Genomic DNA, 16,423 nt, shown 5'->3' with positions numbered 1-16,423 from the left:
TGTGTGTGTGTGTGTATACATCTACAGTGAGTCATGTGTATTTGCGTGTGGTTTTGGAGTGCAGTGTGTGAGTGGAATGAGTATCAGTGGTGAGACATGGCGTTGGTTTGTGTTTCTTACTGTGGTTGCAAGAGACGCCACTGTTGTTTTTATCTGCTGAAACGGTTGACATTGGTTATGCAGTGATTTCCATAGTCTGTCTGATCACAGCATCTATTCATTATTAGAACTGGGAGAGAGCAGCTATCATTTCACCACTAATAATATTAAGATTATATTTAGCTATTTGGCTGTGTGTTATTTATTCAGATTAATTGTATGTGTTTGTTAAATAGTGAATATCGGAAGTTCTACATATTTTGTGGCTTTGTTTGCCATTAAAGTAAGCTATAAGATTCCACCATGTTGCTTTCTTCTGTCATGTGAGGTCAATGTTCATGGAGGGAAGGAGGTGAGGGAAGGAGGTGAGGGAAGGAGGTGAGGGAAGGGTAGAAAGTGCATAGTGCTGAGACTGGCCCTCCTGTCTTTGTGTTGTCACTCGCTTGTCACTGACCAGCTAGCAGCGCCACACTCGACACAGTGTCTCCACTCAACACACACACACAGCCCTGTATGGTCCCTACCGGCTGTCACGCTTGCAGCCAAGCCCTTTGCCTTGCATACACACACACACACACACACTCACTTCCTGCATATTTCATAATCCTTTAGTCTTTCGATGCGTGTCGCGACACGAGTCGTTTCTCTTTCTCTCACTCTCGCTCTCTCTCGCGTCACAATCCTGCCGTGCCGAGGGTGTCAATGGGATATGTTAATGAGGCTGGATTGAAAATGAGACAACGCTTTGTCCTGTACCTGCCAGAACTAATAACACAGACAGACACACACAGAGACTGGGATGGGCACACCTAATTGTACTCATTTGCATGCTTACGTGTCCAAAGTAAGTGATTGTCAGCACACATGCTTGCCATAAAAAAACACTGGAGGTTTTACTTCCTCAAGAATTCGCAGGAGTGACCTTTAAAAACACACACGTGCAGCACATTCAATTCAAGCACTCATAAAGGCTAACAAACACATATAGCTCTGCCCTCTAAAAATGCATGCTCACGCTATCTCTTTCACCCGCTCGCGCTCTCTCTCAGAGAGCGCAAACACACACACACACACACACACACACACACACACAGGCCCTTATGTGAGAGTGCTGTAGGGTCTTATCGCAGCTCATATCCCCCCTCCTCTCTTGTCTGTCTGCCAGACCTCAGAGGCACAGCCGTTCAGACACATCCCCAGCGCGCACACACACACACACACACACACACACACACACACACACACACACACACCCTCTCCATATCCCCAGGCCCCCCACTGCTCTCTCGACACCCCTGTCTCCTCCCTCTCCCTCCCTCCCTCTCTCTCTCGGCACTCTCCCCCTTCAACGCTGTACTCCCACTCACTGGCTGAATGAGTACGAGAGAAAAGCGAGAGAAATGAGAGATCACGCCCGCTCAATTAAAACTCCACTTAGCGCGCCCCGGCCTTTTTCACGCTCCCCTCTTTCCTCTTTTTTCCCTCCTCTCCTCTTCTCTCCGCTCCTCTGTTCTTTTCTCTCCATAGTAATACGCGGTGTGGTCTCCTAGTCTTTGTCTGGGGGTGAATGGAGGGTAAAATTAGAACCACCGTCAGAGAGCTCTGAACCACGCTGTTGTTTTTCACTTCCTGATTATCTAAATGGTGCCGGCCTAGATAATGCTTAGGACACAGTGAAACATGGACACAATGCCTGTGTAGCGTGTGTGTCCCAGTCTGTCAAGTGTTAGGAGATGAGAAGCGAGGCTTCAGCATTCTCACGGTTGGAATCGCTCTCTCGCTCTCCTCGCTGTAATCTCCATATGCATTTCAATTCTAACACTTCTTTGTGAGACTTGTCGATGATACCGTATGTGTGGGGTTGTGAGAGAGGTAGGTAGTGTGTGGTTGATGTGTTCTCTGGGTGATAATGTAGCTAGAGGGTTAACAGTCTGTGGGGGGGTCCAGGGGGAGGGAGCTGGAAAGCCATCCGCCCTGAGGAGGAAGAGATTAAAGACGACCTATGAAAGGAGAGAGGGCGGTGGGTGTTTTACTGCGGTGGGAAAGAAATCAACAACCGTGTGCTCTCCACTGCACTCCTCTCCTCTGGTGGCCATTAAAGCTGTGCTTTATCGTGTGTTTAATGCCCCGCTTAGCTCCACCGACCGACCAGCGGTCTGGGAAACACAGACCTCCACAGCTCACTACAACCCACTGTGCTTTTAATATGTGGACATGTACCATGTACACATGTTCAGAGTAGAAGTACGACTAGGAGTTACCACACCATAGTAGTAGACTAGTAGTTACCACACCATAGTAGCAGACTAGTAGTTACCACAGTAGCAGACTAGTAGTTACCACAGTAGCAGACTAGTAGTTACCACACCATAGTAGTAGACTAGTAGTTACCACAGTAGCAGACTAGTAGTAGACTAGTAGTTACCACAGTAGCAGACTAGTAGTAGACTAGTAGTTACCACAGTAGCAGACTAGTAGTTACCACAGTAGCAGACTAGTAGTAGACTAGTAGTTACCACAGTAGCAGACTAGTAGTTACCACAGTAGTAGACTAGTAGTTACCACAGTAGTGGACTAGTAGTTACCACACCACAGTAGAAGACTAGTAGTTACCACACCACAGTAGTAGACTAGTAGTTACCACACCACAGTAGTAGACTAGTAGTTACCACAGTGTTAGACTAGTAGTTACCACAGTGTTAGACTAGTAGTTACCACAGTGTTAGACTAGTAGTTACCACAGTGTTAGACTAGTAGTTACCACAGTAGTGGACTAGTAGTTACCACACCACAGTAGAGGACTAGTAGTTACCACACCACAGTAGTAGACTAGGAGTTACCACACCACAGTAGTAGACTAGTAGTTACCACAGTAGTGGACTAGGAGTTACCACACCACAGTAGTAGACTAGTAGTTACCACAGTAGTGGACTAGTAGTTACCACACCACAGTAGTGGACTAGTAGTTACAACACCACAGTAGTAGACTAGGAGTTACCACACCACAGTAGTGGACTAGTAGTTACCACAGTAGTGGACTAGTAGTTACCACACCACAGTAGTGGACTAGTAGTTACCACACCACAGTAGTGGACTAGTAGTTACCACACCACAGTAGTAGACTAGTAGTTACCACACCACAGTAGCAGACTAGTAGTTACCACAGTAGTAGACTAGTAGTTACCACACCACAGTAGTAGACTAGTAGTTACCACACCACAGTAGCAGACTAGTAGTTACCACAGTAGTAGACTAGTAGTTACCACACCACAGTAGTAGACTAGGAGTTACCACAGTAGTGGACTAGTAGTTACCACAGTAGTAGACTAGTAGTTACCACACCACAGTAGTAGACTAGTAGTTACCACACCACAGTAGTAGACTAGTAGTTACCACACCACAGTAGTAGACTAGGAGTTACCACAGTAGTAGACTAGTAGTTACCACACCACAGTAGTAGACTAGGAGTTACCACAGTAGTAGACTAGTAGTTACCACACCACAGTAGTAGACTAGTAGTTACCACAGTAGTAGACTAGTAGTTACCACACCACAGTAGTAGACTAGGAGTTACCACAGTAGTAGACTAGTAGTTACCACAGTAGTAGACTAGGAGTTACCACAGTAGTAGACTAGTAGTTACCACACCACAGTAGTAGACTAGGAGTTACCACAGTAGTAGACTAGTAGTTACCACACCACAGTAGTAGACTAGGAGTTACCACAGTAGTAGACTAGTAGTTACCACACCACAGTAGTAGACTAGGAGTTACCACACCACAGTAGAGGACTAGTAGTTACCACACCACAGTAGTAGACTAGGAGTTACCACAGTAGTAGACTAGGAGTTACCACAGTAGTAGACTAGGAGTTACCACACCACAGTAGTAGACTAGGAGTTACCACACCACAGTAGTAGACTAGGAGTTACCACACCACAGTAGTAGACTAGGAGTTACCACACCACAGTAGTAGACTAGGAGTTACCACACCACAGTAGTAGACTAGGAGTTACCACACCACAGTAGTAGACTAGGAGTTACCACACCACAGTAGTAGACTAGGAGTTACCACACCACAGTAGTAGACTAGTAGTTACCACAGTAGTAGACTAGGAGTTACCACACCACAGTAGTAGACTAGGAGTTACCACACCACAGTAGTAGACTAGGAGTTACCACACCACAGTAGTAGACTAGGAGTTACCACACCACAGTAGTAGACTAGTAGTTACCACACCACAGTAGTAGACTAGGAGTTACCACAGTAGTAGACTAGGAGTTACCACACCATAGTAGTAGACTAGGAGTTACCACAGTAGTAGACTAGGAGTTACCACACCATAGTAGTAGACTAGGAGTTACCACACCACAGTAGTAGACTAGGAGTTACCACACCACATTAGTAGACTAGGAGTTACCACACCACAGTAGTAGACTAGTAGTTACCACACCACAGTAAGCAACTATAAAGCAGCTTTTGAGCAACCAGGCAGGGGACACCGTTAGCTTTCAGCACTGAAGTGTTGGAGTTGAAGTAGTGTGTTTTGAGTGGAGAGGGACCGTACGGCCTATGTTTGAGTACTGTTGGTGAGCTATTTTTTGGAGAAGAGCCCTTTTGGGGGGGCTGCTGGTCGTTTCAACACTGTGTACTGTGTTATGGTCTATTTTGTTGTCCACCAGGCATGCCAACCCCAATGCCAGCCCTCGCTGTTTAGTGCTTGTTAAGTTGCCGCAGCGCTGGCGGTAGCAGGAGTTGGACTCATTTGTTGCCACGGCAGCCACACGACCACGCTGTATCCAAAGATACAGACACTGTGTGTGTGTGTTTGCGCAGCTCGCAGCACGGCTGTGTGGAGCTATGAATGGATTCCATGAAAACGGGTCGGGAGGGAGGGCGCGTCAAAGCAGCGCTACGCTAGCTGAATGCTAATGTCTGTCTCTGCTCTCTGTGTGGAGCGCTGCAGCTAGACTCTATCTTTCTCGCTCTCTTTCTCTGGACCTTTCTCTCTTTCCACGCTTCGCTACCCTGGTTCCATCTGTTTGTCTGGGATTGTGTGTGTTTGTGTGGTTTGTGATGCTAGTCGCACTGGGCTGACTGGAAGGGTGTGTGTGGTTTGTTAACGATGCTAGCCGCGCCACGCAGCGCTGTCTGACTGACACAGGTAAATGAGCACACAGACACTGGAGCTGAAGACTGTCACAATGACTGAAGAGAGACTGCTGTTGACTTGATGCTTCATTTGCCTTGTTCTGCTCTTCTCATTCTGACTGGATTCTATCATTATACTACAGGACTACACATTTCTGTTATGGAGGACTTTTTAGAAGGTCTACACATTCATTCTCCTTGTGTTAGCCATAGTCACCTTGCTTTGGTCAGGCCTTGGAGTCGGCAAACTTTCCACAACTGTCTATAGAATTACAATTCATTCTAATTCATTGCTACTGTGACTCATGTTTCCCAGGAGTCAGATGAACTCGTGGATACCATTTTGATGTCTCTGCATGCGGTTTGAAGGAAGTTGCTAACTAGCGCTACTGTAGTTGCTAACTAGAGTTAGCGCATCGACTGGAAGGGTCTACCTCTAACTTCCTTCATACTGGACTCAAACATACAAATGGTATCCACGAGTTCATCTGAGACTGGGGAAGTAGATAAAGGGCCTCATTGCCAAAATCACGAAGGATCCCCTTAAGGTCGGGCACAGAATTAGAATCCTAACTATCTCTACAGGGTCTAGTGAAATTGTAAGTGAATTGAAATTGAATCCCTCCTTAATGGAAAAATAATTGGCAGTTTTCCAATTCCAAACATGAATTCAATTTTGTTTAATCCCCTTTACTGACTGGAGTTGGGTGGGGGGAAACAATTTAATGGCCCCTGCTTCCCTGCTGTTGGGTTAAAGGATCTCCATGCTAGGAGGCATTCCGGCTCAAACATACTCTCCAGTGGCTCAGAATCCCAGGTTTTTAGGAGCAACCGAGCAGCCATTGTGGATATGGTCCATAACTGGCCAGCCTGAGCCATCACACACAGCCATCCAAATCCATTACCCAGATGTTGGTAGAAAATGTATGGGACCGTTCAGGAGGGACAGATTGACTGGGCTATTTTGAGCTGCCCAGGCAGCCGTTTGATAAGACTTATTGAAAAATGAAAGGCTCGGCGGCCACTCCACAGCATTTGCATAGAGATGGGAATCAGAGCGGAGGCTCCTGTAATGGCTTACCTTCCACTGCCCTGGTTGAGAGGATGAGGGAGGAGAAATGGGAACCGCATAGATCCAGTTCTCTGGACCAGTTCCAGTTCTATCTCTCTTTGACACCATCTTCTGATATTAGAAGGACTGGCTAAGAGGGGCAAGGCAGGGTTGAGTCAGTTTGATACAGATAGTGTAGTACATACTTGGAATACTGAGAAATACCACAGGGTCTAGGGTTTCAATTGGACCTTAGAAATAGACTAATGGCCTAACCCAAGAGCGTGTTCTCATTCAAATGTGTTGTCAATTTGATCTAAATCAACTTTTCAAAACTTCCTGCGGCTATTGATGAATTTCACCTTTGTCAATGTGTACCTATGTTTCTTTTAAGCTTCATTGAATTGAATGGCATTTTTAATGGAACTGGAAGATGTGGACTAAAGCACCGCATTCCATTCGGAGCCCTATGACCTTCTCTAAACCCCTCTGTCCCCTGTCTGTGTAGGAGGTGGAGACCCTAACCCCTCTGTCTCTGTCTGTGGAGACCCTAACCCCTCTGTCTCTGTCTGTGGAGACCCTAACACCTCTGTCCCCTGTCTGTGTAGGAGGTGGAGACCCTAACCCCTCTGTCTCTGTCTGTGGAGACCCTAACACCTCTGTCCCCTGTCTGTGTAGGAGGTGGAGACCCTAACCCCTCTGTCTCTGGTCTATCTAGGATGTAGTGCTGTACTGCCTGGAGAACAGGGTGTGTGACGTCAATCACCGTGACAATGCGGGCTACTGTGCGCTGCACGAGGCGTGTGCACGTGGCTGGCTTGCCATCACTCAGCACCTGCTGGAGCACGGCGCCGACGTCAACTGTAGCGCCCAGGACGGCACCAGGTAGACACACACACTTAAGCATGGCACAGGCCAGACATACAGACATACAGGCGCAGGCCAGACATACAGACATACAGGCGCAGGCCAGACATACAGACATACAGGCGCAGGCCAGACATACAGGCGCAGGCCAGACATACAGGGGCAGGCCAGACATATGGACAATGTGTGTGTGTGTTCCATAATGTGTGTGTGTGTGCCGTGTCTCTCTCCATCCCCAGGCCCCTCCATGACGCGGTGGAGAATGACCATCTGGAGGTGGTCCGTCTGCTACTGTCCTACGGAGCTGACCCCACCCTGGCTACTTACTCTGGCCGCAGCCTCCTCCGCATGACACACTCCCACGGCATGGAGGGATTCCTCTCTGGTGAGACCGCTTTAGAGAGAGCGAGTGTGTGTGTTTGTGTTCCTCTGTGGGGGACACAGTATCATCCTCGGGAGTCACCTCTCGTTACCCCACTAACAGGTTACTTAGCAACAGCTGTAGAGGGGGTCGTCCTCTGGCGGCGCCGGGAAAATCGGCTCTGGTTAAAGCAGATTTGGAATTTGTGTGTGTGTGTTTACTAAGGGCTGGCCCCTGTAAGCGGTGCAGTGATGGGGGAGAGATTGGCCCCTGTAAGCGGTGCAGTGATGGGGGAGAGATTGCCTGACGACTGAAACTGAATTTTTCCGCTGCTCTATGCTCCCTACATACTTCAGTCTGAGACTGCCGTCAGGGAGGTCGTTGGCGGTGACGTCAAAATGAGGGTTGTTGTACCAAGTAAACAAAGTCATCAGCGGTTGGATCATCGCTAAACCAATTGGTGTATCAAAGCTAATGACGAACTTTCAAAAAACGCCGCTTTACCCACGTGTGTTCTGGCTCTGGCCCAACCCTCTAGAAATCGTTGGGGGGGTACTCGGATCCAGGGCGTGGCGGAGCATTTGGCCGGAGCAAGGAGAGAGAGTCTGCAATAGAGCCAAGCTGATTTGGTTGACTGGATATGGGGCCAGGACAGGGAACTCACTACACACACACACACACACACACACAGGCACCACACAGTTTAAATGGATGGTGAGGAGATATTCCAAGGGGAAGTAGAGGACAGTGTTCCATTGAGTGCTTGAGAGCACCGCAGTGAGCTAGCTTCCCTACCGCTCTCCCTCTTCCTCTCTCTGTCCGTTCTCCTCCTCCCCGGCTATTTCAGGGCTTTATTAATCAGCCCTGCTCTGGCACGCACACACACACACACACACACTATCACTCTCTCACACATAGACACACACTTTCATTCTCTTACACACACTCCAGCAGCGATTGCCAAACGGTGCCTAGTTCAGTCCACTCCCCTAACCTGATCTGTGCTTCCCAGAGAGAGGGTGAGAAAACGCACAACAAATCCAATCCATTTAGGCAAAAGGGGGGATTAGAAAGAGGAAAGTGAATTTCCATTTCCCCCTTCAGTTGAAATCCACGGTGGCCCACAGTGCTGCTACAGCTCCAGCCCCCTCTGCCTCGCTCCACTCACTAATCCTCAAGTGTTGATGAGTTGATACTATTTTACATAAACCTGCCCACTAGGAGCACCCCAGAACCCTGAGTCCCTCCCTCTCTGTCCTCTCCTCTCTCTCCCGCCCTCCCTCCCTCTCTCCCGCCCTCCCTCCCTCTCTCCCGCCCACCCTCCCTCCCTGGCCTCTAGGCCTTCTACAGGGATTCTCTGGGACTTTGTTCCCTAATCCTGTTGTTTATTTGCGAAGGTAGATCCCTCGTTCCCGAACGCCGTGGAAATGTCAGATTAACGAGACGACAGCTGAAATAGCAGTGTGTTTCCGTGTCTGTGTGTGGAGCTGGAAGTATGGGTGGTGATATAATACATCGGTGGTGTGTGTCGGTAGAGAGACACACACACACACTGCCCTGAGCGCTGAGTGCTGCAACATCGTGACCCACATTACCCAGGGAGAGCAGAGAGCCGGGGGAGAGGAGGGGTGGACGGGGGTAGCAATCAGAGCCCAGCACCTCTCCTCTCTTTTCTTCTCCTCTCTGCTCTCCCTCGCTCCCTCTCTCCCTCCGCTCTCCTCCCCTAATCACCACTTCCCACTTAGCATTTAAAACGGCTGCTGCTTCCCCCGCAAACTCCAGCACGGCCACAGAGCAGCACGGCCACAGAGCAGCACGGCCACAGAGCAGCCTGTCATTAAGAGCTATGGGGAGCGCAGTGCTCAGCTATACCCTGCTGACACACACACACACACACACACACACACACACACACACACACACTGCAGAGGTGCGTCTATACAACAAGCCAGCACTAAAATATGAACACACTCAGTGGCGTTGCAGTGTAATATTAATGATCTCATTGCTGTTGCTGTTTGGGTTAAGTGACCAGTATTTCCCCTAGTATTACCTAGTATTACCACATATCTAATTTGCTGCAGGCTGAGCTGGGATGAGGGATGGAGGGAGAGAAGAGGGGGTGTTGAGGTAAAATGGCCCCCAGGCTTGAGCCGGAGCGTTCCTCTTGATTCATCCTTCCTTCCGTCCCCTCGTTCCCTTCCTCTCCCCGTCTCTACTCTCAGGCTTTGTGTAAGACCACGTTAGAGAGAGACGGAGCGAGTGAAAGACACGGCAAGTGCAAGGAAGCTAGAGACAGTGAGTGTGAAATAGAGAGAGAGTACGACTAAAAGACAGATGGAGGGAGCGTGAAGGGCTAGAGAGTGAGAGACGGGAGAGAGAATGAAAGATAGAGGGTGGGGTGGGGGGGGAGTGTGACAGAGAGACCTGGAACGAGACTGAGCAAGCGTGAAGGAGCAAGAAAGAGAATGAAAGATTGAGCGAGAGGAGGTAGAGAGAGGGAGAGCGAACGAGCGTGGAGGAGGTAGAGAGAGGGAGTGTGGAGGAGGAAGGGAGAGGGAGCGTGGAGGAGGTAGAGAGAGGGAGACGAACGAGCGTGGAGGAGGTAGAGAGAGGGAGTGTGGAGGAGGAAGGGAGAGGGAGCGTGGAGGAGGTAGAGAGAGGGAGAGGTGGAGGAGGTAGAGAGAGGGAGGGAAAGGGAGAGGGAGCGTGGAGGAGGTAGAGAGAGGGAGAGCGAGCGTGGAGGAGGTAGAGAGAGGGAGTGTGGAGGAGGAAGGGAGAGGGAGCGTGGAGGAGGTAGAGAGAGGGAGTGTGGAGGAGGAAGGGAGAGGGAGCGTGGAGGAGGTAGAGAGAGGGAGTGTGGAGGAGGAAGGGAGAGGGAGCGTGGAGGAGGTAGAGAGAGGGGGTGTGGAGGAGGAAGGGAGAGGGAGCGTGAGGGTAGAGAGAGGGAGTGTGGAGGAGGAAGGGAGAGGGAGCGTGGAGGAGGTAGAGAGAGGGAGTGTGGAGGAGGAAGGGAGAGGGAGCGTGGAGGAGGTAGAGAGAGGGAGAGAGGGAGAGCGAACGAGCGTGGAGGAGGTAGAGAGAGGGAGTGTGGAGGAGGAAGGGAGAGGGAGAGAGAGGGGGGGTGTGGTAAATCAGCAGGTTTGTCTGGATGTGCTGTCTGCCAGTCTGATTTCCACTCCCTCCCCCAATCTGTTCCCTCCCCCTGGGAGCTCTCTAATCAGTAGCTAGCACAACACAGACAACACACTTTCTAACTTTCCCTCTCCTTTCTCTCCCTCCATCTCTCTCTCTCTCCTTTCTCCATCTCCCGAGTACCTCTCTTTCTCTCTCTACCTCTCTCTCTTTCTCTCTCGCTCCGTGGAGTTTTTAATGAGGCTTAACTGCTGAATCCCTGAATGGCTGTAGCTGGCATAACACTCCCTTACTGCCTCTGGCATCTCAACACTACCCACCCAACGCCAAGCCACCGCACAGCTGCCCCCGCTCCCACACCGGCTCCCTGTGCGCAAACACAAACACACACACACACACAAACACATACATAAACATACACACACAGAGAATGCAAAACATAGTGACCTGCTGTCCAACCAGCCGGAGCCGTTTTTAAATGAACACTCTGTGGAATGAACACCCAGTGGTTTTAAGTGTGTGTGTGTGTGTGTGTGTGTGTGTGTGTGTGAGCGTGCGCGTGCATGGCTCTCTAGTGGCTTTGAAGGCTCCCGAGTGGAATCTGATTAGAGATGCATGTCTGCCTGCACTCACACACTGCCGCGCTCCGCCTGTTCCACGGTGAGGCTGTGTGTGTGTCAGAGGGAACAGGGAGGGTGGGGGCCGGGGGAAGGGTTACATGTCCTCTTTTCCTCTCGTCTGCAGCAGCAGCTTTCTCTATCCTCCGTTTTTTCTTTTCTTTTCATCACTGTGTCTGTCTCGCCAATACAGAGCCAGACGTCTCTTCTACAACAAGATGCATCTCTCTCCTCTGTCCCTGTTTATAGCGTAACGTGTCTCTCTCTCGCTCTCTGTCCCTGTTTATAGCGTAACGTGTCTCCATCTCTCTCTCTCTAGAGTATTTTTCTGACCTGAAGGGGCGTGAAGACCATGACGAAGGCATCTACTGGGAGTTTTATGGCAGCGCCGTGTGTGGTGAGTACAAACACACACACACACACACACACACACACACACACACACACACACACACACACAGGAGACAGGAGAAGAGAGGGAGGAGGAACAGGAAGAAGAAAGAGAAAGACCCTCAGGTAAATCTCTGTGGGAGTCTTCTGGGAGTAGACGAGCGTTGATCCAGGAGAGGACCAAATAAGAAAAAGAACAGTGTCTTGTCTCTGATAGATTTTCCCTCCCAGCTACGGAGCGAGCTACACTTTCATGCCATCTCCCCTCCTGCCTGCCTCCCCTCCGATCTCCAAACCACAAGTGGCTCACGTATTGCATACGATCAATATTGATGGCCCATGTGGAAATCGAACTCGCAACCTTTTCTCCAACCAACTGAGATACGTGGATCTCAATGCCATGCAGCAAGGTCACCGGTTTTAACTAGTGATGCTGTGGAGGTTTGAGCGGAGAGAGAGAGGGGGGAGGGGGGTGCTACTGCAGAATGGGCCCCACTCCAGCTGTTAGGAAAGCCAACTCTCTTCTCTCCTCCCTCTAACCTTTTCTCCTTCACTCCCACTCCCTCTGTCCATGCTAATACCATCCCTAGTCCTGTGAAGGCAGCAGTGGATGGAGTGGGGGGGGATGGCTGCTAGGATCGCGCCACACCTGCATTATTCAACACACTGACACACACACACACACACACACACCCTGTGGTCGGTTCGGTGGGCTGAGTGGAGCTAGGCGCCCCAAGGCAACACCTGGCTGCTTCATGCGATCACTGGAGGGAGAGAGAAGGGAGTACAGCCAGCAGCACAATGCTCTGACTGTCTGTTTGACGAGGCTGACCTTATCTGCCACAGGCATTTATCTCCAGCTCAACCCTGGCTGTGTGTGTTCGGGGGGGTGCAGGTGTAGACAGACAGACGTGTGCGTTTCATTTGGAATGTTTGTATGTGCACACCTCTGAGTTGTTTACGATGTGTGTAGTGCTCTCCAGTCATCTCCATTGATGCAGACAAGTGTTGGAACAGTGTGTGTGTTCACTCATCACTACAAAATAATGTTCTAACCGTGTGTTCACTCATCACTACAAAATAATGTTCTAACCGTGTGTTTGGTCATCACTCCAAAATAATGTTCTAACCGTGTGTTTGGTCATCACTCCAGAATAGTGTTCTAACCGTGTTTGTGTGTCTTCATCGCTCCAGAATAGTGTTCTAACCGTGTTTGTGTGTGTGTGTTGCAGAGTCAGGTGAGGACCCAGCAGCCTATGACATCCTGGCTAACCCCCCAGGACCAGGAGAGGAGGAGGAGGAGGACACCAGGCAGGGATTTGAGTTTGAGTTCTCTGACCGACCCCTCCTCCCCTGCTACAACATTCAGGTCTCCCTCTCACAGGGGTAAGTGTGTGTCGTTATGAGCCCCAGAAATACCCTTTTTCCTTTCAGTTCCGACTATAGTTTTTAATAGGTTTCTGTCCTGCAGTAAGCAAAATAATTAGCTTTAGTCCATCCACCTGTGACCACCCATTACATTACAACAGTATTGTCACCGTTACCAAGCCCCAGCCCAGCCACATTATGATAGTGTTGTTGTTCTCACCAGTCCCTTACACTTCACTGCATGTTGGGTTCCATCCCTCCATCCGTCCCTCCTCTCCCCCGTTCCAGTGTGTTATTAAGCAGACGAGAGGAGAGATCATTATGACCAGGGTATCGATAAAGTCATTAGTCACACCGACCTGGGGGAGGGAGGAGAGGAGGAAGGGGTCATTAGTCACACCGACAGGGAGGAGGGGGGGGGGGGGGTCATTAGCCGGGGGGCTCGCCACAGGAGGAAATTATTTATGTTGAGGGAGGGAGGGAGACTAGTAGAAGCAGAGCTCTTTAATACTGTGGGTTGCTCTGATATGAGGAAGAAGAAAAATGAGGGGGTTAGAGAGAGAGATGGAGAGGAACAGAGAGGGTGTGGAGAGAGACAGGAGGAGTGGGATTGTTAGAGAGAACGATGGGAGGATTGATAGAGGGATGGTAGAGAAAGAGAGGGGAGGATTGATAGAGGGATGGTAGAGAAAGAGAGGAGGATTGATAGAGGGATGGTAGAGAAAGAGAGGGAGGATTGATAGAGGGATGGTAGAGAAAGAGGGGAGGATTGATAGAGGGATGGTAGAGAAAGAGAGGAGGATTGATAGAGGGATGGTAGAGAAAGAGAGGAGGATTGATAGAGGGATGGTAGAGAAAGAGAGGAGGATTGATAGAGGGATGGTAGAGAAAGAGGGGAGGATTGATAGAGGGATGGTAGAGAAAGAGGGGAGGATTGATAGAGGGATGGTAGAGAAAGAGGGGAGGATTGATAGAGGGATGGTAGAGAGAAATATAGAGGGAGAGAGGGGAAGATGGAGATTGAAGCTACGCAGCACGGCGGACTGCCGTTAGCTAGAGACGTATGTGAATGCAGACAGCGCTAATTGCCTCCCACACCGTTTTCCTCCTGGCCTCGTCACACACCCTCTCTCCCTCCCCTCTCTCTCTTCCTCCCCTCTCTCTCTTCCTCCCCTCTCTCTCATTCTCTCCGTCTTGGCTGCAGCGCACTGTTCTGTGTAATCTTCAGTCTGAGCACCGCTCGGCTCCGCTCTCTCTCTCTCTATCTCTCAGCGGAGCTCCCCTCCCCCACTTTCTCTCTCTCTCTCTGCTCTCGTTCGCTCTCTCCTCTTGTCTCTCTCGGCTCGCTCTGCTCTTCTGGCTGATGCAGTATTAATGGATCTCCTGGGCTGTGAGGCCGGCCTGCGCTCACAAACACACACACACACACACACACACACACACACACACACACGGAGGCCCTCGGCAGCACTTGCTTTTCCACTCCTCTCCCCATTCAGCTGCTCCCCAGCCGCAACGCTACACATCTAACCATTTCAAGTGCTATCGATTGAACAGCGCATGTTGTTCGTCACCTACCCTACCGTGTGTGTGTGTGTGTATGTGGAGGGGGGGGGGTTACACACATCCATTCTCACATAAGGATTATTCACACACCAACTGAATTCACAGAGCGCCCCCCAGAAAAGCCTTTGTGTTTATACGTGTGTGACAGATGTTGAAAACCCCAACCACGGTGCTACAGCCCATAATTACAGCAAGTGTTGAAAAGCTGGAGCCACCGGTCTCACATCACAAGTGTAGAGCTGTGCTAACCCGTTCCCCCTCTCTCTCTCCCCCTCTCCTTCTCTCTCTTCCCCCCCTCAGTCCCAGAAACTGGCTGCTCCTATCAGATGTCCTGAAAAGACTCAGAATGTCCTCCAGGGCTTTCAGGGCAGCCTTCGCCCACCTGGAGGTAGCAACCATCGCCGAGGCGGAGTTCTACAAGCAGGCATCCCTGTCGCAGCTCTTCTCGTGCCCCGACGAGCTCGCCGCCTTCCTCCCCGACAGCAAGGAGCTGCTGGACCTGGTTGAGACCAGCTCGGAGCTGGCCGCGCTGCTCGGCTCCTCGCTAGAGTGTTTGGACAGCCGATGGGAGCCCAAAGTGGCCCGGGCCAAAGCTAAGGCCCGCTCGTGACCCTGAGATACACACACAGAGGGTGAGTCCCAAAAAGATCTACTCTCTACCTGAAGTGGACACTCCTTCACTAGTTCCCACAAATCTGGTGCAGATATTTGGCTAGTGGTAGTTTTCCACCATATTTCTTATACCAGTCATTTCCTTTCAAATCGGTTAAGGGAAGTGAACATGTGCACACTTTGGGAGGAAGGAGAGAGTATTGGGACGTAGCCAACACACACATACTCCATGTGTATCTAGTGTACGTTCCCATGCCCTGTGAGGACTGGACATTAGAACACTGGACAATATCCCTTCAAAGAGGAAACGGACCCAGCGCCACGCAAAGGACTGAATTTTTTAAATAAATATATGTATATGTATACATTAACAGCTGATTTGATTTGTTATATATATATGTATATCCATACTGTATATCTGCTGCATTGGTTGTCATGTTTTGGTCAGGTTGTCGGTTTTGCCACTGCTTGGGTTGACGTGCAGGGACTAGGCTAGTGAACAGGTCAGGAGCAATGTGAGTTGAATGTGGACCTCTGAGGTAAAGGTTATTGTTTGACTTTGGATCATGGCAGTGCACTTGATTTGAGCTTTACCGACCCATCTGACTTTGTCAGGTGGTTCATAGATATAGAGGTAAACTGTGACAAACATTTTAGCACTCATGGCTCATCCCAAAGATTTGGGGATTTTATTTTCGACATTGTGTCTAAAAACCTAGCTTTATTTGTCTCGTATTTATGACGATGAGGAATTAAGATATTTGATGTGGGTTTTTTGTAAAATATTAATGTAAGATACTACATGTCACGTCAATTGAAGAGTGAGATTCATGCTTGAACTTGTAAATAAGATGACCATTTCAGTAACTGTTTTTCTGACTGGGGTGTTTGATTAACTTTTTGTTTTGGCAATGTAAGTGTTTAAACTTTGTAATTAAATACACTATTATTTGTATTTATATTTTACAAAAAAGTTCCTTTAAATAAATGGCAATACAAGTGAACCTTTATCGTATTTTATTCATCTTAATCATTTCCATTTTTAGGTTTGTAAAATTCTGGTAACTTTCCCAAAGTGTCCAGGTTTTCCAGAAGTTCTGGTTGTAGGATTCCAGATTTCCTGCTTATTCCTGCCTTGTTCTTGGAATCTCCCAACCAGGACTATGGAAAAACACAGCTTGTCAAGCCTATTTATAAGGTCTGAAA

The 16,423-nt window shown here is 49.4% G+C and overlaps 1 protein-coding gene across 1 annotated transcript in view; it reads left to right on the top strand.

Moving 5' to 3' along the window:
- bcor (BCL6 corepressor) overlaps nt 1-16,221 on the top strand; it is a 45,439-nt gene extending 29,218 nt beyond the window's left edge. Inside the window, exons 10-14 of the mRNA XM_041859315.2 lie at nt 7,020-7,186; nt 7,408-7,553; nt 11,601-11,678; nt 12,904-13,057; nt 14,906-16,221. Coding sequence (XP_041715249.2) covers nt 7,020-7,186; nt 7,408-7,553; nt 11,601-11,678; nt 12,904-13,057; nt 14,906-15,215 — 855 coding nt within the window. The 3' untranslated portion in view covers nt 15,216-16,221. The remainder of the gene's footprint in view (nt 1-7,019; nt 7,187-7,407; nt 7,554-11,600; nt 11,679-12,903; nt 13,058-14,905) is intronic.
- The last annotated feature ends 202 nt before the right edge of the window (nt 16,222-16,423 follow it).

The sequence above is a fragment of the Coregonus clupeaformis genome, chromosome 31 (assembly GCF_020615455.1).
Source record: "Coregonus clupeaformis isolate EN_2021a chromosome 31, ASM2061545v1, whole genome shotgun sequence".
NCBI classification, from domain to species: Eukaryota; Metazoa; Chordata; class Actinopteri; order Salmoniformes; family Salmonidae; genus Coregonus; species Coregonus clupeaformis.
This window is presented reverse-complemented; position numbering and strand designations above follow the sequence as displayed.